This window comes from Nerophis lumbriciformis, linkage group LG14, assembly GCF_033978685.3.
Source record: "Nerophis lumbriciformis linkage group LG14, RoL_Nlum_v2.1, whole genome shotgun sequence".
In the NCBI taxonomy this organism is placed as follows: domain Eukaryota; kingdom Metazoa; phylum Chordata; class Actinopteri; order Syngnathiformes; family Syngnathidae; genus Nerophis; species Nerophis lumbriciformis.
Window position 1 is genome coordinate 19,553,829 of NC_084561.2, and position 26,319 is coordinate 19,580,147.

General features: G+C 42.0%; 1 protein-coding gene and 1 long non-coding RNA gene across 2 annotated transcripts in view; one reads left to right on the plus strand and one right to left on the minus strand.

Moving 5' to 3' along the window:
• comp (cartilage oligomeric matrix protein) overlaps positions 1-26,319 on the plus strand; it is a 44,929-nt gene that overhangs the window by 11,311 nt on the left and 7,299 nt on the right. The window contains exons 2-16 of the mRNA XM_061975888.2: positions 1,036-1,109; positions 7,880-7,931; positions 8,073-8,221; positions 10,007-10,144; positions 10,352-10,429; positions 16,703-16,855; positions 18,754-18,858; positions 18,950-19,057; positions 19,526-19,685; positions 19,754-19,872; positions 22,335-22,387; positions 22,454-22,647; positions 22,731-22,909; positions 23,015-23,063; positions 25,095-25,291. Of these exons, the coding sequence (XP_061831872.2) occupies positions 1,036-1,109; positions 7,880-7,931; positions 8,073-8,221; positions 10,007-10,144; positions 10,352-10,429; positions 16,703-16,855; positions 18,754-18,858; positions 18,950-19,057; positions 19,526-19,685; positions 19,754-19,872; positions 22,335-22,387; positions 22,454-22,647; positions 22,731-22,909; positions 23,015-23,063; positions 25,095-25,291 (1,808 nt within the window). The remainder of the gene's footprint in view (positions 1-1,035; positions 1,110-7,879; positions 7,932-8,072; positions 8,222-10,006; positions 10,145-10,351; positions 10,430-16,702; positions 16,856-18,753; positions 18,859-18,949; positions 19,058-19,525; positions 19,686-19,753; positions 19,873-22,334; positions 22,388-22,453; positions 22,648-22,730; positions 22,910-23,014; positions 23,064-25,094; positions 25,292-26,319) is intronic.
• On the minus strand, positions 10,020-25,174 carry LOC133616520 (uncharacterized). The gene is made up of 3 exons (XR_009816875.2): positions 23,265-25,174; positions 22,450-22,657; positions 10,020-10,130 (listed from the first exon to the last, which is right to left on the minus strand). It is a non-coding gene; the product is annotated as an uncharacterized lncRNA (long non-coding RNA).

Consider the following 26,319-nt stretch of genomic DNA (forward strand, 5'->3'; position numbering starts at 1 on the left):
AACCTGATAAAAAAAAGTTTGTATCTGGAGAATCCATCATGCACACACTGCCATCGCGGCATCTCTGTCTGCTCTTTAAAATGTAGCGAATGCGTAGGTGGCAGGAATGTCAGCTATTAGGACTCCTGCATGCGGCTCCCACGCGCATACGTGGACTCATACGCCACTGACAAGGCTAGCATGTATATAAAATGTTTTTGGAGATTTTTAGAGGGTTTTTTAGGTGGATTAGATTTTATTCCCATTACCTGTACTGTTAGCCGCTTCTTACTAGCAGTGTTTTACAATGTAGAATGCACAGAAAAGGGAAACATGTTAGTTCTTGTCTCACATTAGCCTTGGGCAAAGTTAAAGTCTAAATTGGTTGCCAAAGTTGACCAACCTGTCGGATTATGTCCTCATCCTTCTACTATCAAGGCAAGAGGCTTTATTTACGTCCTAGAATAGACTTTCACCGGCGCCAAGGCGATAAAGCAGCTCACCAGCCGATGATGTCAATATAGTAGCACAAGCCCGGTTAGCTCTCTCTGCTCACGGCGCCGCTAAAAATTGTTTGTCTGTGTTAGCGCTTATAATAACAATATCATTAATACTTGGTTAATATTCAGGTCATGAAATGTAAATAGAGTATTGCTGGCAATTTTTAGATGGTTATTTAGAGGACTTCCCATTGACTCCTTTGTAAGCTGACTTTTATTTACGTTTAAAAATACATGTCTTTTCACCTCATAATGATGGTGAATGATATGCAAAATAAAAAAAAATAAAAAATGCAGTTTCCCTTTAAGTTAACAACACATCCTCTGGCATATGACGTGTGTCATAGCAGAGTTGCAATGCCATCTGCTGGACGGAGTTAGAACGACAAGCCTTTATATAATGTGTTTATAAAAGCGAGGGTAACAGATAGCGCCAATCGTATCCTTGGCGGGCCGCCACAAATACATGAAATGTTTATTTATACGTTTTGTATAAATAAAATTGATGCTGACTTGTTTTTCCTTAGACAGTTAACGTATTTATTTTCAATTGCAGATGGCGAAATTATAAGTCAGATAAAAATGACTAACCTTGTCCTGTCCGAGATAAAAGAGCTGATGAAACAACAGGTAAGCCAATATTTAAAATGATATCAAATATTATACGAATGTTTTCACCTATCACAACAATCATCCCTGTGATGCATTGTGCCCACTACACTGGACAGCTAATTAAAATATGTTTTCCCCTATGTGCACAACTTTTATTGGTCAAATTGCACCCAAAAACTTTGCAAAAACAAAACATTAAAAAAAAAAAAAAACGGCCAACAGACATGCAGAAGAAGTGCAGTGCATGGGAGTAATATTTGCCCATTGCTTTTATTCTATAAATAGCAACACATAAAGGGTAGTATAATTGTTCAAATTGATTTTTATTGAGTATGGAGTTTGTGATTTGAGAAAACTGCGATCATATGTTCACTAAATTGGACATCAGGCATCGCTGCACTGCAAAAACTGAAATCTAAGTAAGATTAAATATCTCAAATAAGGGTGATATTTGCTTATTTTCTGTCTGATAAGATAATTCTTCTCACTAATCAGATTTTATGTTAGAGTGTTTTACTTGTTTTAAGGGTTTTGGTCCTAAATGATCTCTGTATGATATTACAGCTTGTTGCTGAGATTTGATGACCTATATTGAGTAAAACATGCTTGAAACTAGAATATCAACTGTTGCAAAGCTGTGTCATCAACACTCACAAGTATAAAACTACTTTTTTAAAGTAATCATTTCTTATTTCAAGCATGTAAAAAAAAAAAATCATGACTTTGACACAATTGTGTCTCATATTAAAACAGATGACAGCCAAATGGACATTGCTGTTTTATTTTCAATGAAACAATAGAAAATACGTACTCATATAGTAGTACAGTTGTTATTAATGAGAATATACTTATTTTAAGTTATTTTGGGGTTCATTGAGGTTAGCTAATTTTACTTGTTTTGGAAAGTCTTGACAAGCCAAATTTTCTTGTTCTATTGGCAGATAATTTTGCTTAGTTCAAATAAAATACCCCTCATTTTTGTATTTTTTTTTCTTGTTTTTGAACACTGACTTTTTGCAGTGTGGCTATATTTTTACTGCAATGTGTGTGCAGTATTATGGAGGGCCAAAACTAAATAAATGAATAATATATCTTTAAAAAGTTACTTAAAAGTTCAATTAATTAATTAAATAATAAATTAAATCATGAAATAATGATATCTATAATTAATTACATTTATAAATTATTACATTTTATTTTACATTACATAAACTGACACATTTAATAACACATTTTGTATAAAATTCCAATTATAATTAATTAATGGCATATTTAAGTAATTATTTAAATATTTATTTAGTTAATTGTGGCCCATTAGGCCCTCCAAGTAGTATTGTTGCAACTTTGCTGCTTTGGCTTCAAATTAATGAATCTATCCATCTATCCATCCATCCATCCATCCATCTTCTTCCGCTTATCCGAGGTCAGGTCGCGGGGGCAGCAGCCTAAGCAGGGAAGCCCAGACTTCCCTCTCCCCAGCCACTTCGTCCAGCTCTTCCTGTGGGACCCCGAGGCATTCCCAGGCCAGCCGGGAGACATAGTCTTCCCAACGTGTCCTGGGTCTTCCCCGCGGCCTCCTACCGGTCGGACGTGCCCTAAACACCTCCCTAGGGAGGCGTTCGGGTGGCATCCTGACCAGATGCCCGAACCACCTCATCTGGCTCCTCTCGATGTGGAGGAGCAGCGGCTTTACTTTGAGCTCCCCCCGGATGACAGAGCTTCTCACCCTATCTCTAAGGGAGAGCCCTGCCACCCGGCGGAGGAAACTCATTTCGGCCGCTTGTACCCGTGATCTTGTCCTTTCGGTCATAACCCAAAGCTCATGACCATAGGTGAGGATGGGAACGTAGATCGACCGGTAAATTGAGAGCTTTGCCTTTCGGCTCAGCTCCTTCTTCACCACAACGGATCGATACAGCGTCCGCATTACTGAAGACGCCGCACCGATCCGCCTGTGGATCTCACGATCCACTCTTCCCTCACTCGTGAACAAGACTCCGAGGTACTTGAACTCCTCCACTTGGGGCAAGATCTCCTCCCCAACCCGGAGATGGCACTCCACCCTTTTCCGGGCGAGAACCATGGACTCGGACTTGGAGGTGCTGATTCTCATCCCAGTCGCTTCACACTCAGCTGCGAACCGATCCAGTGAGAGCTGAAGATCCTGGCCAGATGAAGCCATCAGGACCACATCATCTGCAAAAAGCAGAGACCTAATCCTGCAGCCACCAAACCAGATCCCCTCAACACCTTGACTGCGCCTAGAAATTCTGTCCATAAAAGTTATGAACAGAATCGGTGACAAAGGGCAGCCTTGGCGGAGTCCAACCCTCACTGGAAACGTGTCCGACTTACTACCGGCAATGCGGACCAAGCTCTGGCACTGATCATACAGGGAGCGGACCGCCACAATCAGACAGTCCGATACCCCGTACTCTCTGAGCACTCCCCACAGGACTTCCCGAGGGACACGGTCGAATGCCTTCTCCAAGTCCACAAAACACATGTAGACTGGTTGGGCAAACTCCCATGCACCCTCAAGGACCCTGCCGAGAGTATAGAGCTGGTCCACAGTTCCACGACCAGGACGAAAACCACACTGTTCCTCCTGAATCCGAGGTTCGACTATCCGGCGTAGCCTCCTCTCCAGTACACCTGAATAGACCTTACCGGGAAGGCTGAGGAGTGTGATCCTACGATAGTTAGAACACACCCTCCGGTTCCCCTTCTTAAAGAGAGGAACCACCACCCCGGTCTGCCAATCCAGTGGTACCGCCCCCGATGCCCACGCGATGCTGCAGAGTCTTGTCAACCAAGACAGCCCCACATTATCCAGAGCCTTAAGGAACTCCGGGCGGATCTCATCTACCCCCGGGGCCTTGCCACCGAGGAGCTTTTTAACTACCTCAGCAACCTCAGCCCCAGAAATAGGAGAGCCCACCACAGACTCCCCAGGCACTGCTTCCTCATAGGAAGACGTGTTGGTGGGATTGAGGAGGTCTTCGAAGTATTCCCTCCACCGATCCACAACATCCGCAGTCGAGGTCAGCAGAACACCATCCTCGCCATACACGGTGTTGATAGTGCACTGCTTCCCCTTCCGAAGCCGTCCAGAAGTCGTTTTCCATGGCCTCACCGAACTCCTCCCATGTCCGAGTTTTTGCCTCTGCGACCGCTGAAGCCGCACACCGCTTGGCCTGTCGGTACTTGTCCGCTGCCTCAGGAGTCCTATGAGCCAAAAGAACCCGATAGGACTCCTTCTTCAGCTTGACGGCATCCCTCACCGCCGGTGTCCACCAACGGGTTCTAGGATTACCGCCACGACAAGCACCAACTACCTTGCAGCCACAGCTCCAATCAGCCGCCTCGACAATAGAGGCGCGGAACATGGTCCATTCGGACTCAATGTCCAGCACCTCCCTCGTGACATGTTCAAAGTTCTTCCGGAGGTGGGAATTGAAACTCTCTCTGACAGAAGACTCTGCCAGACGTTCCCAGCAAACCCTCACAATGCGTTTGGGCCTGCCAGGTCTGTCCGGCATCCTCCCCCACCATCGCAGCCAACTCACCACCAGGTGGTGATCGGTAGAAAGCTCCGCCCCTCTCTTCACCCGAGTGTCCAAAACATGAGGCCGCAAATCCGATGACACAACTACAAAGTCGATCATGGAACTGCGGCTTAGGGTGTCCTGGTGCCAAGTGCACATATGGACACCCTTATGTTTGAACATGGTGTTCGTTATGGACAATCTGTGACGGGCACAAAAGTCCAATAACAAAACACCGCTGGGGTTCAGATCCGGGCAGCCATTCTTCCCAATCACGCCTCTCCAGGTTTCACTGTCGCTGCCAACATGAGCATTGAAGTCCCCCAGTAGAACGAGGGAATCACCCGGGGGAGCACTCTCAAGTACTCCCTCAAGTGAATCCAAAAAGGGTGGGTACTCTGAGCTGCGGTTTGGCGCGTAAGCACAAACCACAGTCAGGACCCGTTCCACCACCTGAAGGCGGAGGGAAGCTACCCTCTCGTCCACCGGGTTGAACTCCAACGTACAGGCTCTGAGCCGGGGGTAAACAAGAATTGCAACCCCAGCCCGTCGCCTCTCACTGCCGGCAACGCCAGAGTGGAAGAGAGTCCAGCCCCTCTCGAGAGAACTGGTTCCAGAGCCCTTGCTGTGCGTCGAAGTGAGTCCGACTATATCTAGCCGGAACTTCTCCACCTCGCGCACTAGCTCAGGCTCCTTCCCCCCCAGCGAGGTGACGTTCCACGTCCCAAGAGCTAGCTTCTGTAGCCGAGGATCGGACCGCCAAGTGCCCTGCCCTCGGCTGCCGCCCAGCTCACATCGCACCCGACCTCTATGACCCCTGCTATGGGTGGTGAGCCCATTGGAGGGGGGACCCACGTTGCCTCTTTGGGCTGTGCCTGGCCGGGCCCCATGGCGCTCGCCATCGTGCCCCACCTCCGGGCCTGGCTCCAGAGGGGGGCCCCGGTGACCCGCGTCCGGGCAAGGGAAATCTGGGTTCCTTGTTTGTTTTCTTCATAAAGGTCTTCGAGTTAATGAATCTATGTTCATAATAAAAAGTACTACATTTTGTTTTTATTAGAAGGTAGCGATAATTTGTGCATATTAGCCCCATCATGTTATTTAAAAAAAAAAAAAAAAAAAGGTATTTCTGAAGTCAGGAACTTCCCTGTTTTTGAACAACATTCAACAATATTGGAAGATTATAAATGTGTGAAGACATTGTTAAAGATAATTACAAATAAACATAAGAAACATTTGAATTTGTTCATTTTTTTCTTTAAATTAAACCTCTTACTAAACAAATACAAATTGTTTTAATTGATGGCCAGATTGTAGTTAGAGCCATTTGTAACAGTGAACATATATACATTTTAATGTGTACTTATTATTATTATTTACCTGTGCATTTGATTATTACTTTTTTTTTTACATACAAATTGACGGATAGCTTGCTTTGAAATCATAGGTCAGGGTGACAAGCAGACGTTTTTTGTTTGCTTTTTTTAATATGTTAATGTATAGAATACATGTTAAAATGATGTGGCAGGCCAGATCTGGCCCTCAGGCCTTGAGTTTGTCACATGTGCTAACACATGTTGTTCACCTTAGTCAGGGGTCGGCAACCCAAAATGTTGAAAGAGCCATATTGGACCAAAAATACAAAACAAAATCTGTCTGGAGCCGCAAAAAAATGTAGAGCCTTATATAAGTGTTAAAATGAAGGCAACACATGACGTAAGTGTCTATATTAGCTATATTAGCCTACTATCAAAATGATTATGTGTCTCAGGCTGACGCAAATCTTCGTTGGCAGAAATGTTGAAATGTAATATTTATTCTACACATTTTTACAACATTGGAAAACATTACTACAACGGAGGCTTTTCAGAGAGTGTGATAACTCCTGGAAATTACTGGCTTAGAATGGCCAAAGGTATAGATGTGTGTGCTCAAGTTGAATGAAACGGAAACTGCAAATAAAACGGAAACTGCAAATAAAACTACCTCAAATATACCTAAAATACGAGGCATAATGATGCATTCTGCGCATACAGCTAGCATCAATAGCATTTTAGCATCAATTAGCTTGCAGTCACGCAGTGACCAAATATGTCTGATTAGCACTCCACACAAGTCAATAACATCAACAAAGCTCACCATTGTGCATTCACGCACAGCATAAAACGTTTGATGGACAAATAGAGACGAAGAAGGCGTGGCATAAAACACCTCTTTCTGTGGCAGCATCAGGGAAAGTTGTACATGTTAACAAACTACGGTGCGTTCAAGGACTTCCGAAATTGGAAGGACAAAATGCAGTGAAGCATGTTTAGTACAAACAGTGGAATTTCTAACAATTAGGAAGGTTTGTGTCATGTTTGTCCTCCTACAGAAACCATATTAAAATAAAAAATATATTTTTTCCTTATCTTTTTCCATTTTCATCCATTTTTGAAAAAGCTCCAGGGAGCCACTAGGTCAGCGCCAAATAGCCGGTTGATGGCTCGATAGCCGCGCGTTGCCGACCCCCGACCTTGGTGGACATTTGAACAACTCCTTAAAAAGATATATATTTTTAGGAATATGAAAGTGAATTTTTTTCATGCCTAAAAAGCAATGAAAACAAATCCTTGTTCAAAAACAAGAAGAAAAAAAAAAAAAATTAGGGGTATTTTATTTGAACTAAGCAAAATTATCTGCCAATAGAACAAGAAAACTCGGCTTGTCAAGACTTTCCAAAACAAGTAAAATTAGCTAACCTCAATGAACCTAAAAATGCCTTAAAATAAGTATATTCTCACTAATAACAAGTGCACTTTTCTTGGTAGAAAAAAAAAAGAGACATAATGATATGCGCTCGGCATCATGATTTTTTTTTTCATGCTTGAAGTAAGAAATGATTACTTTAAAAAAGTAGTTTTATACTTGTGAGTGTTGACACAGCTTTGCAACAGTTGATATTCTAGTTTCAAGCATGTTTTACTCAATATAGGTCATCAAATCTCAGCAACAAGCTGTAATATCTTACTGAGATCATTTAGGACCAAAACCCTTAAAACAAGTAAAACTTAGTGAGAAGAATTATCTTATCAGACAGAAAATAAGCAAATATCACCCTTATTTGAGATATTTAATCTTACTTAGATTTCAGTTTTTGCAGTGTAACTAGGTGTGATCCTAATTCATGCATCACAGGGTTAACAGCATATTTTATTTCTAAGTGAAACTGTATTAACTAACGACTGTATTTGCATATTACAGATTAAAGAGATAGTATTCCTAAAGAATACTGTGATGGAGTGTGACGCCTGTGGTGAGTCATTATCATCATCATCATGACCGAATACGCTACACTGTCGGTATGACGACGTCATACGACCACGAGGTGTATTGTCACTGTATTTTGCTGCACGTGTGGGCTGCTGGGGAGTCACGCGAGTTTCTCACTGCTCAGGGATGGGAGCGGGGCTGCCTCGTCCTTCCTGTACGCCCAACCCCTGCTACCCTGGGGTGAGGTGCATGGAGACGCCTCGCGGTCCAAGATGTGGGCCCTGTCCAGACGGCATGGAGGGCAACGGCACCCACTGCACTGACGTGGACGAGGTATGCGTGGAGGCAATTCTGAATCCCTTTTGCAAATATTTTAGAGTCGATTTCCCATGCAGTTGCAATTCCAAAAACGTTAGATGGCAGTAGCGTCTAGACTGCCTAGTTGCCTAGTCAAGGAGCCGGCTAGTCTTTTGTTGTGCCCTAAAAAGTGTTTATACTGTAAGTATTGTACCTATTGCTAGGGATGTCCGATAATGGCTTTTTGCCGATATCCAATATTCCGATATTGTCCAACTCTTTAATTACCGATACCGATATCAACTGATACAGATATATACAGTCATGGAATTAACACATTATTATGCCTAATTTGGACAACCAGGTATGGTGAAGATAAGGTCCTTTTTAAAAAATAAAAAAAATACATTAAAAACATTTTCTTGAATAAAAAAGAAAGTAAAACAATATAAAAACAGCTACATAGAAACTAGTAATTCATAAAAATGAGTCAAATTAACTGTTAAAGGTTAGTACTATTAGTGGACCAGCAGCACGCACAATCATGTGTGCTTACGGACTGTATCCCTTGCAGACTGTATTGATATATATTGATATATAATGTAGGAATCAGAATATTAATAACAGAAAGAAACAACCCTTTTGTGTGAATGAGTGTAAATGGGGGAGGGAGGTTTTTTGGGTTGGTGCACTAATTGTAAGTGTATCTTGTGTTTTTTATGTTGATTTAATAAAAATAAATTAAAACAAAAACTAAAAAAAACAAAACGATACCGATAAAAAAAACCAATGATACCGATAATTTCCGATATTACATTTGAAAGCATTTATCGGCCGATATTATCGGACATCTCTACTTATTACACATCAGCTGTTTGATTGTAATGTGCATCTTAGTTATAGTTTTCATTACCTAATTTGGAGGTTTTGAAATAGCATGTATAAATGGCGAATGCTAATCAGTAGCATGTCTATGGCATTTCCAATGTAAATTAGCATTGAGCGAGCACCTTTTAAACAAGTGGAGCCTTACTCTACGTCTGAGCGTTTTCTACAAGGCATACTTGCTTTGTTGGCATGGAATATTGCAAAAGTCTGTCTGCGTCCGCTACGAGTGCTCGTTTCCCCGCTTCGTCTTTGAGTCTGAAACCAGACGTGACGTCACACGCAACAAAGGTATTAAATTCGGATTCAGTCAGTACCTATAAAAGTATCAAATTCAGTACTGTTGCGTCTGGCCAGTATTCTCTCTCAGGGAATTAAAGTCACTGGTCAATCCCAAGTTCTTTCAGAAGACATATATGCAGAGTAAGAAGGACCATCAAGACAGAATAGGAATATTATCAAGTTTTACTAAAGCTTCAGGAGACCAGCCCACACCAATACATTCATACCGGCTTCTCGAATTGGTCTAACATTCAAACGGAAGAGACAACTTCTTGCATACGAAGAAAGCCCCCACCCTCTCCAGAAAGGAACACAGGCTCATTGTTCTACTACAGATAAGATATAAGGGAGTATTCCAACTCCTACATTGCAAGCCTTCAAGGTAACACACACAGTTTACTTGCGGACATAGAAAGAGTACAAATGGAAAAACACTAGATTCTTTAAACATGACTATGAATCAAGAAATAACTCTTAAACATATATGCATTCTCCACAGTATCCATCCATTCCACTACATTTTATGCATAGGCAGAGCATCCTGATGTCAGACAGTATATCTATCCATCCATCTTCTTCCGCTTATCCGAGGTCGGGTATCTACAATATTTCTAATAATACAACCTATTTACTGTATTTACGTGTTGTTTGCAGTGTTCTGTGTTACCGTGCTACAGGGGTGTGCGGTGCATCAACACCTCCCCAGGCTTCCGTTGTGGTTCCTGTCCCTCAGGATACACCGGGCCTCAGGCATATGGTTTCGGCCTGGCGTACGCCACTGCAAACAAACAGGTAAACAACTTCATTACTGTGTTTTAATGACGATTGTGTGAGAAAAACAGCCTAAACTCTTGCATCGTGTTGAAATCCAAAAGGTTGACGGCATCCTGCAAATATGTGCATTGTTGTTTCTATTAAACAACTATGAGACATGTTTGTTTTGAGAGACAACAATTCTACTTGTGATTCTACTTTTTGGTTGTCTGTCTTACTATAAAGGTGTGCACGGACATCAATGAGTGTGACAACCCCAACAATGGTGGTTGTGTACAGAACTCCATCTGCATGAACACTCCAGTGAGTATGGATTCAGTATTACATTTTGTGCGATTTGAAGTCATTCAAGAAATGACCGTAACATAAGAAAAGGACGGCCAATGAACAGCTAAAATTACCGAGGGGTGAACAATCCTAATGTGGATCAGCAGGCAAAAATGTCATTCAAGGTATCCAACTCATGCATTTGCTAGAATTGTGTCATCAAGATGCACACATTATAGGCTGAAAATCTATGATAAAGTTTGAAAATGGCTCAAAGTAAAAACAGTCAAATCAAAATCTGGTGTGTCGTGGGAGATTATGTAATTTCACCTATTTGGGTTAAAAATATTTTTTGCAAACCAGTAATTATAGTCTGCAAATGATGTGTTGTTGTTGAGTGTCGGTGCTGTTTAGAGCTTGGCAAAGTAACTGTGTAATACTCTTCCATATCAGTAGGTGGCAGCCGGTAGCTAATTGCTTTGTAGATGTCGGAAACAGCGGGAGGCAGCGTGCAGGTAAAAAGGTAAACTAAAAATAAACGTGAGTGCCCTTAAGAAAAGGAATTGAAGCTTAGGGAAGGCTATGCAGAACAAAACTAAAACTGAACTGGCTACAAAGTAAACAAAAACAGAATGCTGGACAACAGCAAAGACTTACTGTGGAGCAAAGACGGCGTCCACAATGTACATCCGAACATGACATGACAATCAACAATGTCCCCACTAAGAAGGATAAAAACAACCGAAATATTCTTGATTGCTAAAACAAAGTAGATGCGGGAAATATCGCTCAAAGGAAGACATGAAACTGCTACAGGAAAACACCAAAAAAAGACAAAAAGCCACCAAAATAGGAGCGCAAGACAAGAACTAAAACACTACACACTGGAAAAAAGCAAAAAACTCAAAACAAGTCACGGCGTGATGTGACAGGTGGTGACAGTACACCTACTTTGAGACAAGAGCTATAGTGATGCATGGTTGGTTATGGTTTAAAGTCATATCCAACAATTGCAACAACAACTTTTTACTGTCAACTGAGTTTCATTTTTTGAATGATTTCTGCAATGTGCCTTGGCTCAAAAAAGGTTGAAAAACACTGCCTTAACTTACGAGGTTTTGTGACGGAGCTCTTAACTTAAAACACATTTAGGTAAGAAACATTGTATAGAAACAGAACAATGTACTACAAACAACTACAGTAGTTTTATGAAGAAATGTACTAATAATGTGCAGCATTTACCTTTCCACAGAATGTCTTCTCAACTGCTTTTCCGTCAAACACACCATCAGCAGCTTTTCCATACTTTCATGGATCAATGTCAGCCGTTTAGATATTATTTTATCATTCTCGGTTGGCGTTATACTCATACCTCAGCATGGTGCACACTAGCAGTGATACGCTCAAATTGCTTTGCCAAGTTGGCGACACGCTCTCTCATATTTTTGATGATTTCTTTCTTTAATTCAATGAATCTCAACCTCTGTCCTTCACACTCTCTTTCCATAGCTAATGCTCGCGAGTAAGAGTAGATATATTGTGCGGATTTTAAGAAGTTAACTGTGGCATTTTCCATGCTTGTAACTCAGATTTTTACTTGTACAAACCCCGTTTCCATATGAGTTGGGAAATTGTGTTAGATGTAAATATAAACGAAATACAATGATTTGCAAACTCTTTTCAACTCATATTCAATTGAATGCACTACAAAGACAAGATATTTGATGTTCAAACTCATAAACTTTATTATTTTTTGCAAACAATAATTTACTTAGAATTTCATGGCTGCAACACGTGACAAAGTAGTTGGGAAAGGGCATGACTTGGCATTGTCCTGCTGAAATAAGCAGGGGCGTCCATGGTAACATTGCTTGTATGGCAACATATGTTGTTCCAAAACCTGTATGTACCTTTCAGCATTAATGGCGCCTTCACAGATGTGTAAGTTACCCATGTCTTGGGCACTAATACACCCCCAGACCATCACAGATGCTGGCTTTTCAACTTTGCGCCTATAACAATCCGGATGGTTCTTTTCCTCTTTGGTCCGGAGGACACGACGTCCACAGTTTCCAAAAACAATTTGAAATGTGGACTCGTCAGACCACAGAACACTTTTCCACTTTGTATCAGTCCATCTTAGATGAGCTCAGGCCCAGCGAAGCCGATGGCGTTTCTGGGTGTTGTTGATAAACGGTTTTCGCCTTGCATAGGAGAGTTTTAACTTGCACTTACATATGTAGCGACCAACTGTAGTTACTGACAGTGGGTTTCTGAAGTGTTCCTGAGCCCATGTGGTGATATCCTTTACACACTGATGTCGCTTGTTGATGCAGTACAGCCTGAGGGATCGAAGGTCACGGGCTTAGCTGCTTACGTGCAGTGATTTCTCCAGATTCTCTGAACCCTTTGATGATATTACGGATTGTAGATGGTGAAATCCCTAAATTCCTTGCAATAGCTGGTTGAGAAAGGTTTTTCTTAAACTGTTCAACAATTTGCTCACGCATTTGTTGACAAAGTGGTGACCCTCGCCCCATCCTTGTTTGTGAATGACTGAGCATTTCATGGAATCCACGTTTTATACCCAATCATGGCACCCACCTGTTCCCAATTTGCCTGTTCACCTGTGGGATGTTCCAAATAAGTGTTTGATGAGCATTCCTCAACTTTATCAGTATTTATTGCCACCTTTCCCAACTTCTTTGTCACATGTTGCTGGCATCAAATTCTAAAGTTAATGATTATTTGCAAAAAAAAAAAAGTTTATCAGTTTGAACATCAAATATGTTGTCTTGTAGCATATTCAACTGAATATGGGTTGAAAATGATTTGCAAATCATTGTATTCCGTTTATATTTACATCTAACACAATTTCCCAACTCATATGGAAACGGGGTTTGTAACTTAAAGCATAACAATTAGCCAAGGGACAGCTCTTATCTCAGAACACTTAAAGCAGCACTAAGTAACTAATCAACATTCATATATTGTTTTCATAATTTTTGGGATGATACATTGGATTACAACTAGTTGAATGACACCTCTGACATGGCCTGTATCGCTTTTAGTGGCACTAAGCAACTTTCAGGAGGGGGGCCCACACAAAACACTACAAATGTGCTGACTTGCTTTACGGCATACGTCACTCCCCGTTTCCCCATTCGTTATGAAGACGGAAGTCGATGTGAACGCCTACGTGCCGCCTGAAACCTCAAAAAAGAAGAAGAATGTTAGAACAATTTTATCTAAGTTATCACAAAAACTTTGTGTTGAAATGAGTTCCCGGCGAGAAGACCAAAATCTGTCTTTCAACCTACCAAGAAGAAGGCTTGTAAAACTCGACTGTGTAGGATGGGAAGCAACATGAAGGTGTTCTGTTTCTTTCATGTATTGTAATCAACAGAAAGATATTGTCTTGACCCAAGAACTACAAAGCGGAGAGGAAGCAGGGCCTGACTCCCCTCCAGGCACCGCTTTTTTGAACTCTTTTACAAACCTCTTTTTTGAACCGACCTTTTCTTTTGAACTGTTTTGTAATCAAAGGCGATGGCTGTTTCCGACTCCGTCCCTTTGGAAGCAGCTGTTGCCATGTGGTCAGGGAAGGTCCAAATAAAAGAAGGAGGCGTGCAATCTTTTGGCAGAGCGTGCTGAGACACTAGTGTCCAGGCGTCTCTCCTCACTGAGCCAAATTGAATTCTGTCTCTGTTTGATTCCTTGCTTCTTGTCTTGTTTAATAGATGTCATCAGCGTTTGAACCTGACAAAGAAGAACGCTTTGGTGCAATTACTGCTAACATGGCAGAAGCTCCAAAACAACCAAAGAAACAAAAAGTTTTGTCTGTGGAGACAAAAAAAAAGACAAAAAAAAAAGGAGCTTAAAGGACAGTCAGTATCAACATTGCCACGACTTTCACTCGCTGCCTTGACTATGTTCCTGCTAAACCAGTTAAAAACTGGTCAATGTTGATACTGACCAAAGAAACAAAAAATTTTGTCTGTGGAGACAAAAAAGAAAAGAAAAAAGGAGCTTAAAGGACAGTCAGTATCAACATTGACCAGTTTTTAACTGGTTTAGCAGGAACATAGTCAAGGCGGCATCGACCGAAAGTCCCTCATTTTTGAGCTCACGCCAGCGAGTGAAAGTCGGGGCAATGTTGATACTGACTGTCATTCAAGCTCCTTTTTTTTTGTCTCCACAGACAAAACTTTTTGTTTCATTGGTTGTTTTGGAGCTTCTGCCATGTTAGCAGTACCGTATTTTTCGGACTATAAGTCGCAGTTTTTTTCATAGTTTATACTCAGGAGCGACTTGTGTGAAATTATCAACATATTACCATAAAATATCAAATAATATTATTTAGCTCATTTTCCTTCTTTATTATGCATTTTCGGCCGGTGCGACTTATACTCCTGAGCGACTTATACTCTGAAAAATACGGTAATTGCACTTCTTTTTTGAGTTTTCAGGCGGCACATCGATTTCCGTCTTTCGATGCTCAAATCAAAATGACAATTCTAATGTTAGCTGTGGGAAATTTGCGCGGTAGCAATAAATAGCCACCACACTACTTTCTTGGAAAAAACTCTCCCGTTTGTCTTTCTTTGCTTCAGAACTGCATCCGCTCCGATACATTCTTGGTAGCAGCGTCACGTTTGTAGCGCAATCAAAGATCATTTCTTGATAGTGTCTGCTATTCAACATCAGCATGGCCAGTAATATTTCTGCCAATATTAGGACGGACATCATGTCAGTTTGACACTAAATGTGCTAGTCCGCATGGGAAATGTGGCCTTCTGGCAAAAAAATATCGCACCGCCAAAATCACCTAAAAGTGAAAGTTCTTAAAGGGGAACATTATCACAATTTCAGAATGGTTAAAACCATTAAAAATCAGTTCCCAGTGGCTTATTATATTTTTCGAAGTTTTTTTCAGAATTTTACCCATCACGCAATATCCCTAAAAAAAGCTTCAAAGTGCCTGATTTTATAAACACCCGTCCATTTTCCTGTGACGTCACATAGTGAAGCCAACACAAACAAACATGGCGGAAAGAACAGCAAGCTATAGCGACATTAGCTCGGATTCAGACTCGGATTTCAGCGGCTTCAGCGATTCAACAGATTACGCATGTTTTGAAACGGATGGTTGTAGTGTGGAGGCAGGTAGCGAAAACGAAATTGAAGAAGAAACCGAAGCTATTGAGCCATATCGGTTTGAACCGTATGCAAGCGAAACCGACGAAAACGACACGACAGCCAGCGACACGGGAGAAAGCGAGGACGAATTCGGCGATCGCCTTCTAACCAACGATTGGTATGTGTTTGTTTGGCATTAAAGGAAACTAACAACTATGAACTAGGTTTGCAGCATATGAAATACATTTGGCAACAACATGCACTTTGAGAGTGCAGACAGACCAATTTTCATCAATTAATATATTCTGTAGACATACCCTCATCCGCGCTCTTTTCCTGAAAGCTGATCTGTCCAGTTTTGGAGTTGATGTCAGCAGGCCAGGGAAGCTAGGGTCGATATTCTTCTCTTGATCATCTTCGGTGGCATAAGGGACGGTGTGAGCCAAGACATCCAGGGGGTTTAGCTCGCTCGTCTGCGGGAACAAACTGCCGCCATTGCTTGCCGTGCTACCGAGGTCCTTTGTCCCTGAATTGCAGATTCAATGGGGGTCTGGCGGCAGATTTCTTTGACTTTATCGTTGGAAATGCATCTGCTTTGAGTGTCGCAGGATATCCACACATTCTTGCCATCTCTGTCGTAGCATAGCTTTCGTCGGTAAAGTGTGCGGAACAAACGTCCAATTTCTTGCCACTTTCGCATCTTTGGACCACTGGTGCAACCGTCCCTGTTCATGTTGTTACACCCTCCGACAACACACCGACGAGGCATGATGTCTCCAAGGTACGGAAAACAGTCGAAAAAACGGAAAATAACAGAGCAGATTTGACTCGGTGTTTGAGAAAATGGCGGATTGCTTCCCGATGTGACGTCACGTTGTGACGTCATCGCTCCGAGAGCGAATATTAGAAAGGCGTTTAATTCGCCAAAATTCACCCATTTAGAGTTCGGAAATCGGTTAAAAAAATATATGGTCTTTTTTCTGCAACATCAAGGTATATATTGACGCTTACATAGGTCTGGTGATAATGTTCCCCTTTAAGTGGGGCTTTACGTTGAGGTACCACTGTATTATATTCCGATATAATGCGAGTGTGACATCTTGCTTGATTTTACTTGCCCAAAGTGCTGGTAGAAAACCAATGAACTGATGTTGAGTGTTATACTGTCAGGGCTCGTTCAGGTGTGGCCCCTGTAGGCAGGGTTACGTGGGTGACCAGCGACTCGGCTGCAAGCCTGAGAGGGCATGTGGAAACGGCCAACCCAACCCCTGCCATGGCAGCGCCAAGTGTATCGCCCATCGAGATGGCAAGATCGAATGTCAGGTGAGCAAATTCAAGTTTAAGTCACTGACAAGACACTTCTTTAGAGACACACATATATCAAAGATCCAACAGACCTTTGGCGAAAACTGAGACTTTGTTTAAAACCTTTTATAGTACATATACAGTCGCGATCAAAAGTTTACATACACTTGTAAAGAACATAATGTCATGGCTGTCTTGAGTTTCCAATCATTTCTACAACTCTTATTTTTTTTGTGATAGAGTGATTGGAGCACATACTTGTTGTTCACAAAAATAATTCATGAAGTTTGGTTCTTTTATGAATTTATTATGGGTCTACTGAAAATGTGACCAAATCTGTTGGGTCAAAAGTATACGTACAGCAATGTTAATATTTGGTTACATGTCCCTTGGCAAGTTTCACTGCAATAAGGCGCTTTTGGTAGCCATCCACAAGCTTCTGGTTGAATTTTTTACCACTCCTCTTGACAAAATTGGTGCAGTTCAGCTAAATTTGTTGGTTTTCTGACATGGACTTGTTTCTTCAGCATTGTCCACACGTTAAGTCAGGAATTTGGGAAGGCCATTCTAAAACCTCCTGATTTAGCCATTCCTTTACCATTTTTGACATGTGTTTGGGGTCATTGTCCTGTTGGAACACCCAACTGCGCCCAAGACCCAACCTACGAGCTGATGATTTTAGGTTGTCCTGAAAAATTTGGAGGTAATCCTCCTTTTTCATTGCACCATTTACTCTCTGTAAAGCACCAGCTCCATTGGCAGAAAAAAAAGGCACAGAGGATAAGGCTACCACCACCATGCTTGACGGTATGATGGTGTTCCTGGGATTAAGGGCCTCACTTTTACTCCTCCAAACATATTGCTGGGTATTGTGGCCAATAGGGATGATGTTCGAAACCGGTTCTCCCGGTTGTTCGATAAGAAAAGAACCGTTCGATAAGAAAATAACCGATTCCGTGGACTCAAATCCCTTTTTGAGAACCGGTTCCCGTTATCGAGACCACTATAGTAAAGAAAAAGAGTTGGTTCTTTATTCGAATACCTGGGAACGAATCCTGTCCCTGAAGAAATGCCCTGTGGGACATCACAGGAAATGATGTAGCTCAGCGACGTCATTTCCTGTGATGTCACACAAGCAGCAAAAATAATGGACCGGAAAAAATGCCTCAAGGCATGGCTATTCACCTTTAGTGATCACAGAGACAGGTTGTTTTTGTGTTACTGTATATATTTATTTTTCTGAAAAATCTCACTTAATATACTTTGGGTAACAACAGTCAATATTTATTTATTTTATTTTTTTAGGAGGGTAACAGTCAATATTAATTAATTAATTTTATTTTTTTCTTATAAAATAAACGTGAGCTTTTGTTAAACCAAATATTGTGTTTTTTTCCATATACAACAACCTATCTGGATTCGATAAGAGAATCGATAAGGAATCGGTTCGAGAAGAGGATTCGATAATGGGCTCGAACTCGATAATGTCTTATCAAACATCATCCCTAGTGGCCAAACAGCTAAATTTTTGTTTCATCCGACCACAGAATTTTCCTCCAGAAGGTCTTATCTTTGTCCATGTGATGTCAGATGATACAAAAATTTAGCTGTTTGGGCACAATACCCAGCAATATGTTTGGAGAAGAAAAAGTATAAAAATGGGACCCATCGCCTCCCAGCATCAAGGGTTGGAATTGGGGGTTAAATCACCAAAAATTATTCCCGAGCGCGGTCACCGCTGCTGCTCACTGCTCCCCTCACTTCCCAGGGGGTGAACATGGGGATGGGTCAAATGCAGAGAGTAATTTCACCACACCTAGTGTGTGTGTCTGTGACTATATAACTTTTTAAACTTTATTTGGACAAGTAAACAAACATCGTGAACAAAACCGATAAAACATTTGGCATCTTCTCAGTGTGGAGTCGGTTGGGCTGGCAACGGCTTGCTGTGTGGACCCGACATCGACATTGACGGTTTTCCAGACGAGAGGCTGAATTGTCCCGAGAGAAACTGCGCCAAAGTGAGTCGGTTTTATGTGCGCCAGAAAACAAATTACAAAAGTTTTTTTGTTTTGTTTTTAAACAAGTTCTTTGTTCCCATTTCATTTGCAGGATAATTGTCTCACTGTGCCCAACTCTGGTCAGGAAGATGCGGATCGTGATGGAATTGGGGATGCTTGTGATGATGATGCAGATGGGGATGGGATCCCCAACACACAGGTTCATTTAATTTAACATAGAGAAAACTACAGTACAGGCCAAAAGCTTGGACACACCTTCTCATTCAATGCACTTTCTTTATTTTCATGACTATTTACATTGAAGGCATCAAAACTAGGAATGAACACATATGGAGTGAAATAACTGACAACATGTTTTTTATTCTAGTTTCTTCAAAATAGCCACCCTTTGCTCTGATTACGGCTTTGCACACTCTTGGCATTCTCTCCATGAGCTTCAAGAGGCAGTCACCTGAGAGGGTTTTCACTTCACAGGCGTCATAGTTTTGACGCCTTCAGTGACAATCTACAATGTAAATAGTCATGAAAATAAAGAAAACGCATTGAAATGAGAAGGCGTGTCCAACCTTTTGGCCTGTACTGTACTTCGTATGACTGAACTCTTTGAAATACTTAACTGGAGTACACCTATTTACTACTACGACCAATCCCGTGTCCTCCTCTGCAGGATAACTGCGTGCTCGTGCCCAACGTGGACCAAAGGAACGTCGACGAGGACGACTTCGGTGACGCTTGCGACAACTGCCGTGGGATCAAAAACAACGACCAAAAGGACACCGATGTGGACCGCTTTGGTGATGAGTGTGATGAGGATATCGACGGGGATGGTCGGTACTCTGTGTGTTTAAATGAGTACTCATGAAAGTTTTTAAGCTATTTACCGTATTTATTGCAGGGATCCCCAATCACCTGGATAACTGCAAACGGGCTCACAACACCGACCAGAAAGATCGTGATGGTGACGGTGTTGGAGACGCCTGCGACAGCTGCCCTTACATCCCCAATCCAGACCAGGTCAGAGATCGCTTTGTTTACACTACTTTAAAACCTCATTTTGCGTTGATTTATTTTTAAATATGTAATTTATGTAGTGAAAGTAATTTATATGTAACTGTTTTGAGGCTTGTTGATCAGTCCAGTGAATGAGAGTTAAGTGCAGCTAAAAGACCCTTGCTGTCACAGGGTCTCTGCTGGTTTCAACAAGCCACATTTAAGACTTTTTAAGACTTTTTTAGGACCATAATCAATACAATTTAAGACCCATTTGACATCAATAGAAGCAAAAAAGTACAAAAGACAAAGGAAAATTGGAGGCCCGGAATTACTTGCAAAGTATATGAATATATTCACCGCTCTTACACATTGGAATACAAAACGCTTAACTAAAATCACTAACCCCCCCCGGATTTTCCGAGAGACTCCCGAAATTCAGCACCTCTCCCGAAAACCACCCGGGACAAATTTTCTCCCGAAATTCAGGCGGAGCTGGAGGCCACGCCCCCTCCAGCTCCATGCGGACCTGAGTCCGCTTTCCCACGATATAAACAGTGTGCCTGCCCAATCACATTATAACTGTAGAATGATCGAGGGCGAGTTCTTGGTTTCTTATGTGGGTATATTGTTAGGCAGTTTCATTAACGTCCTCCCAGCGTGGTAACAACACACAACAACAGCAGTCATGTTTTTGTATACCGTAAAGCAGTTTGTCTGCCGTAAACAGCAATGTTGTGACACTCTTAAACAGGACAATACTGCTATCTATAACATCAATAACATATACGGCTTTTAGAGAGTGCAGTGCACAACTGCGCACACAACAAGGAGACGAAGCAGAAGAACGAGGAAGATACAGCCATGGCGACGCCGACGACGAGTAAGATGAAGAAATACGCTTTGTTGCACCTTTCCTGCCTGAGTCCGGCGATTAGTTGCAAATTTTGCTTTATTGATTGCTTGCACACAGCCAATCCAACACAAAACAAACGAGTCCCCGCCCGCACTCACGCTACCGCTCCCTCTCTTCTCTCGCCCACACCACTGACGTCACTCACCTCACATGCTCACCTATTAAAGGGCCACACACACACATACGCTACTCTCATAACAGCTTGTAAGTTCCAAGCTGCAGCTGCGATTGGACCTGGATAGCCTCCGGAAGAAGTAGTGGACTACCAAGTGCTTAGCACTGAAGATCTTCCTCAGGAAGCAAAGATTGACCGGTTTTGGGCCATGCTAGGGAGAGATGGAAGATTCCAGACTCTAATGCATTTGATGAAAGCACTTTTGTGCGTGCCACACATCAATGCATCATCAGAGAGGGTGTTCAGCATGGTTAGAAAAATAGTGACAGAGAATAGAACAAGGATGGACAATTCAACCCTTAACTCAACAATGAGTAGATGAGTGTTATGTGTGTGTATATGTGTAAATAAATGAACACTGAAATTCAAAGTATTTCTTTTATTTATATATACATATTATATAATAAAATAAATATATATATATATATATATAGCTAGAATTCACTGAAAGTCAAGTATTTCTTATATATATATATATATATATATATATATATATATATATATATATATATATATATATATATATATATGAAATACTTGACTTGGTGAATTCTAGCTATAAATATACTCCTCCCCTCTTAACCACGCCCCCGCCCCAACCACGCCCACCCCACCCCCCTCCCCCCACCTCCTGAAATCGGAGGTCTCAAGGTTGGCAAGTATGCTCTCTGCTGTGAGCCAAGATTTGTTTGGAAGTCAGACTAAAAAAATTGCCAAACTATAACTTCTGACCGGGCAGCACACTTAGTTCCGCTGTGTAGTTACGTTATAGCGTCCTCAAAAATCGAAACATTTCAAAGCGAGACTGAAGTCTATGCATGTTTTAAATAAAAGTAACGTCAATAGATTTTTAAGACCTCTCAAAATCGTATTTAAGACCTTTTATTAGATTTTAGGATAATCTTAGACGTTTCGATTTAAGACTTTTTTAGACTTTTTAGGACCCCGCGGATACCCTGTGTCAGCTCGTTGTCCAGTGCTACTCTTGAGGCATCATGGAAGCTACTTTTACACAGCTGCCATTCATTACATTCACCCTCCTATACCTCACTTTCATCCGGGTCACGGCACCAATGTGATCTTTTAACTTGTTGGTGAGCGCTCTTGACTATAAATCTGTGGATCCTGGTGTGAAATAGGCCGATCCAGGTGGGTTGCATGTAGATAAAAGTAGGGATGTGCCGATCGAATGGCCTCGATCAGTATCGGACGATTTGTTTGTGCATAGATCGACCAACAACACACACATCAGGAAGTTAGTGGTTAACTTTTCATAGGGTTTAGCGGCAAATTTACATTAGAACATTTTTGCGTTGACTTAAATGATTTTGTACGATTACTTGAACTTTTATCAACTTTTTGAATAAACCTGCTGTTTCTTCCTCTGCTCCGCAGTTGGATGCGGACAACGATCTTATCGGAGATCCTTGTGACACCAACAAAGACAGGTAAAGTGAAGTCCTCTAAGTGCGGCCTGCATCTTGCACATGCCAATCAAAGACCCTCTCACCCAGCGATGGCGACGGTCACCAAGACTCTCGAGACAACTGCCCAGCCGTCATCAACAGCTCCCAGCTGGACACCGACAAGGACGGCAAGGGAGACGAGTGTGATGAAGACGACGACAACGATGGCATTCCTGACCTACTGCCACCGGGTCCTGATAACTGCCGTTTAATCCCGAACCCCCAGCAGGAGGACTCTGATGGTAGGTAACACTGCAGGTGAGAAACAAAACAATCATTCTCACATTTTTGTATCGATAAATCCAAACCTTTGTACCCTATCCAGGTAACGGCATAGGTAATGTGTGCGAAAGGGATTTCGACAACGACACTATTATTGACACCATTGACGTTTGTCCTGAAAACGCTGAGGTCACGCTCACTGACTTCAGGGAGTACCAGACTGTGGTCTTAGATCCTGAGGGCGACGCTCAGATCGACCCCAACTGGGTAGTGCTGGACCAGGTGACTTTTACTTGGTATTATACACCATTTCGAAGGATTAAAAAAAAAATCATACCTGATAAAGCAAAGACTATGAATGACATGTTTTTTTTATCTACTGTGCAGGGAAGAGAGATTGTCCAGACAATGAACAGTGATCCTGGGTTGGCTGTTGGTAAGAACGTGTTCCTCGACTTAAAAGTGGATGTCTATCTAATATAAAGCTGGATATTTGCCGAGAACAAAACGTACACCTTCGTAGATATCTGCTTTCTGGGTATGTCGGAATTCATGTGTAGGTAGGTCTGAGGTGTACAGGTTGCAAAACAAAAGTAATGTAGGCTAGAAAACGAAAAGACACGGCAGTAATACTCACAATGTGATAGCGGAGATGGCCCAAGGAAGTAGCTCACAAAACAAGGTCTCAGGAAAGAACTACTGTAGCAGCAACACGTACTGGAGTGGTGAGGGTTAGGAAAACTGGCGTTTTACTTCCGCAGGGGATATGAAAGGGTTAATTGCTGGAGTGTAATCAACACCATACATGGGCACTGGAATAAAGCACAGCTGACCAACAGAGTGAATGGCAACACAGGTTATGACAATAGCAGCTATGGTTCTCTCGATTATTACGGGAGTTACATTGCACACACACACTCGTTACATATTAAATATTGATACTCACGAATGACGACGCTAAAGAATCCGTTGCATCATGATGCTGTGTCTTCTTCCGAATGAGGACCGTAGTTATGGAGAATTTGCGCAGTCTTTGTAACAGACACTGTTGCCCTCGCCCACCTTCTTTATGTAGGAACTGAAGATTTATTGATATTGTAATGGCTGCTACTAGCTCATAGCTAAACTACCTTTTTTTAGAATAGCAATGGTCCATCCGGATAGGCTCCAGCAATGGTCCAATTAAGCAGCTTCCGTCAGGGCTTGGGTTTTGTGTCAGAAGTTTTAGAACAGTGGTTCGTAACCTTGTTGGAGGTACCGAACCCCACTAGTTTCATATGCGCATTCACCGAACCCTTCTTTAGTGAAAAAAATATATACAATTCTTAATTTAATCTTAATTTGTAAATATTAATCATGAAATGATGTTATTATATTAAAGAAATACTAATAATAAAGATATATTTTACAAACAGAAACTTACAGGAATGTACAAATGATCCCATGTTTACATCTCATTGTGCAACATGTGAATGTTTTAGTGAAGTGAAGTGAATTATATTTATATAGCGCTTTTTCTCTAGTGACTCAAAGCGCTTTACATAGTGAAACCCAATATCTAAGTTACATTTAAACCAGTGTGGGTGGCACTGGAAGCAGGTGGGTAAAGTGTCTTGCCCAAGGACACAACGGCAGTGACTAGGATGGCGGAAGCGGGGATTGAACCTGCGTGGCGTGGCCACTCTACCAACCGAGCTATACCGCCCCAACCGAGCTATACCGCCCCAAGTAGTTATCAGATATCGCATTTAGTTCCCACTAAATGCGATATCTGAAAGTGGTACAAATTATTTCCAAAGCAGGAACCCCACCCAAGACATACAATACTAGTACACAGCACATGAAAAACAATATTTTTTGTTATTGTCATTGTAAGTGGGCCAAAACACTTATATTAGAAAACAATCTCTTGGATTATAATGATTATAATAATAAAACATTTAACTTGTTATTTAGTCAGGTTTGGGACTGGTGTGCTGCTGGTGTGGCCACAGTGCATGTGCACGCCTGACGTCACTCACATGTGCTCCACCGAATGCTCAAGGAGTTTTTGTGTTTTCTCACTCATATGGAAAATTAGAGGGGACATTGTTTGAGGGTATCCATAATACGCCGATAGAGAGAAGTTTTTATTTATGTCTTGACCTCCGCGGCGGAGGCTCCATCGAACCTCTGAGGCCGACTCACCGAACCCCTAGTATTCGATTGAACCCAGGTTAAGAACACTGTTTTAGAAGGTGCAAAACGTTTGGGATTCAAATAAATTCAAATGTTCTCACAAAAACGATTGGTCCTCCATCAGCTAAAAAATGGGCCGTGCACAAAATCAGGTGGACAAAGCAGCTTCTTTATTGAACAGACTGCTTGCAATACCGAATAGATGTTTCTAAAAAAATATCCGTTGTCACTTTCAAAAACCGCAGTGCACTGAGACTGACAAGAGAACATTGAACTTCTTCCCTGCCAGGTTACACCGCTTTCAGTGGTGTCGATTTCGAAGGAACATTTCACGTCAACACAGTCACGGACGACGACTACGCAGGATTCATTTTTGGGTACCAGGACAGCTCCAGTTTCTACGTGGTCATGTGGAAGCAGGTGGAGCAGATCTATTGGCAGGCCAACCCGTTCAGAGCTGTGGCGGAACCGGGCATCCAACTGAAGGTAAGCAGCAAGTGTGTGACCTACTGTACATTTTTGGCTATTATAAATTACAGAATTTATTGTGGTATGCACTCCACTATAGTAGGTTAGAAATAAACTTGAATTTGGTTTTCGTTTTTAGTCCGGTACAAAAATGTAAAAAGACATATGGTGGTCACTGGAGGGCTGTTTGTTTAGAATTCAGGGGACCGAATAATACTCACCAAAGCATATGCATGAAGTCGTGCCTCGATTGGACGGCGTATGTCACTTAAGCAAACTGAAGCATCCAAAAAAAAACATGATATCTTCCAGGTGACATATACTGTAATGTTAGGAATTGTGTTCCAAAAAGAGGAATTTTCACAAGCTAAGATTTTCAGGGCATTCAATCGATCGCAACGGGACTGGTCAGTTTGTCTTAGAAGACGTTTCACCTGTCATCCCAACAGAAACAAGGCGAAGCGTCTTCTAAGACAAACTAAATTTGGTTAAGATCGATTGAATACAATGACCTGAAAATGAAAACATCCGTAGACATACAAGCTATGATGCAATGAAGATGATCTAAAGCAGGGGTCTCAAACTCAATTTACCTGGGGGCCACTGGACCGCAAGAAAAGATTTCTTAAAAAAATCTAACATGCACTTTTTAATGAATTCACCTTCTTTGAATGGCTATCCCGCCCTAGCAACATACTTGCCAACCCTCCCGATTTTTCCGGGAGACTCCCGAATTTCAGTGCCCCTCCCGAAAATCTCCCGGGGCAACCATTCTCCCGAATTTCTCCCAATTTTCACCCGGACAACAATATTAAGGACGTGCCGTGATAGCACTGCCTTAAACGTCCTCTACAACCTGCCGTCGCGTCCGCTTTTGCACCATTCAAACAGCGTGCCGGCCCAGTCACATGGGGGGAGGGTTAGGGAGGGAGGGGGGGGCGGGGTTTGGTGGTAGCGGGGGTGGATATTGTAGCCCGGAAGAGTTATGGCTGCATGGAATTCTGGGTATTTGTTCTGTTGTGTTTATGTTGTGTTACGGTGCGGCT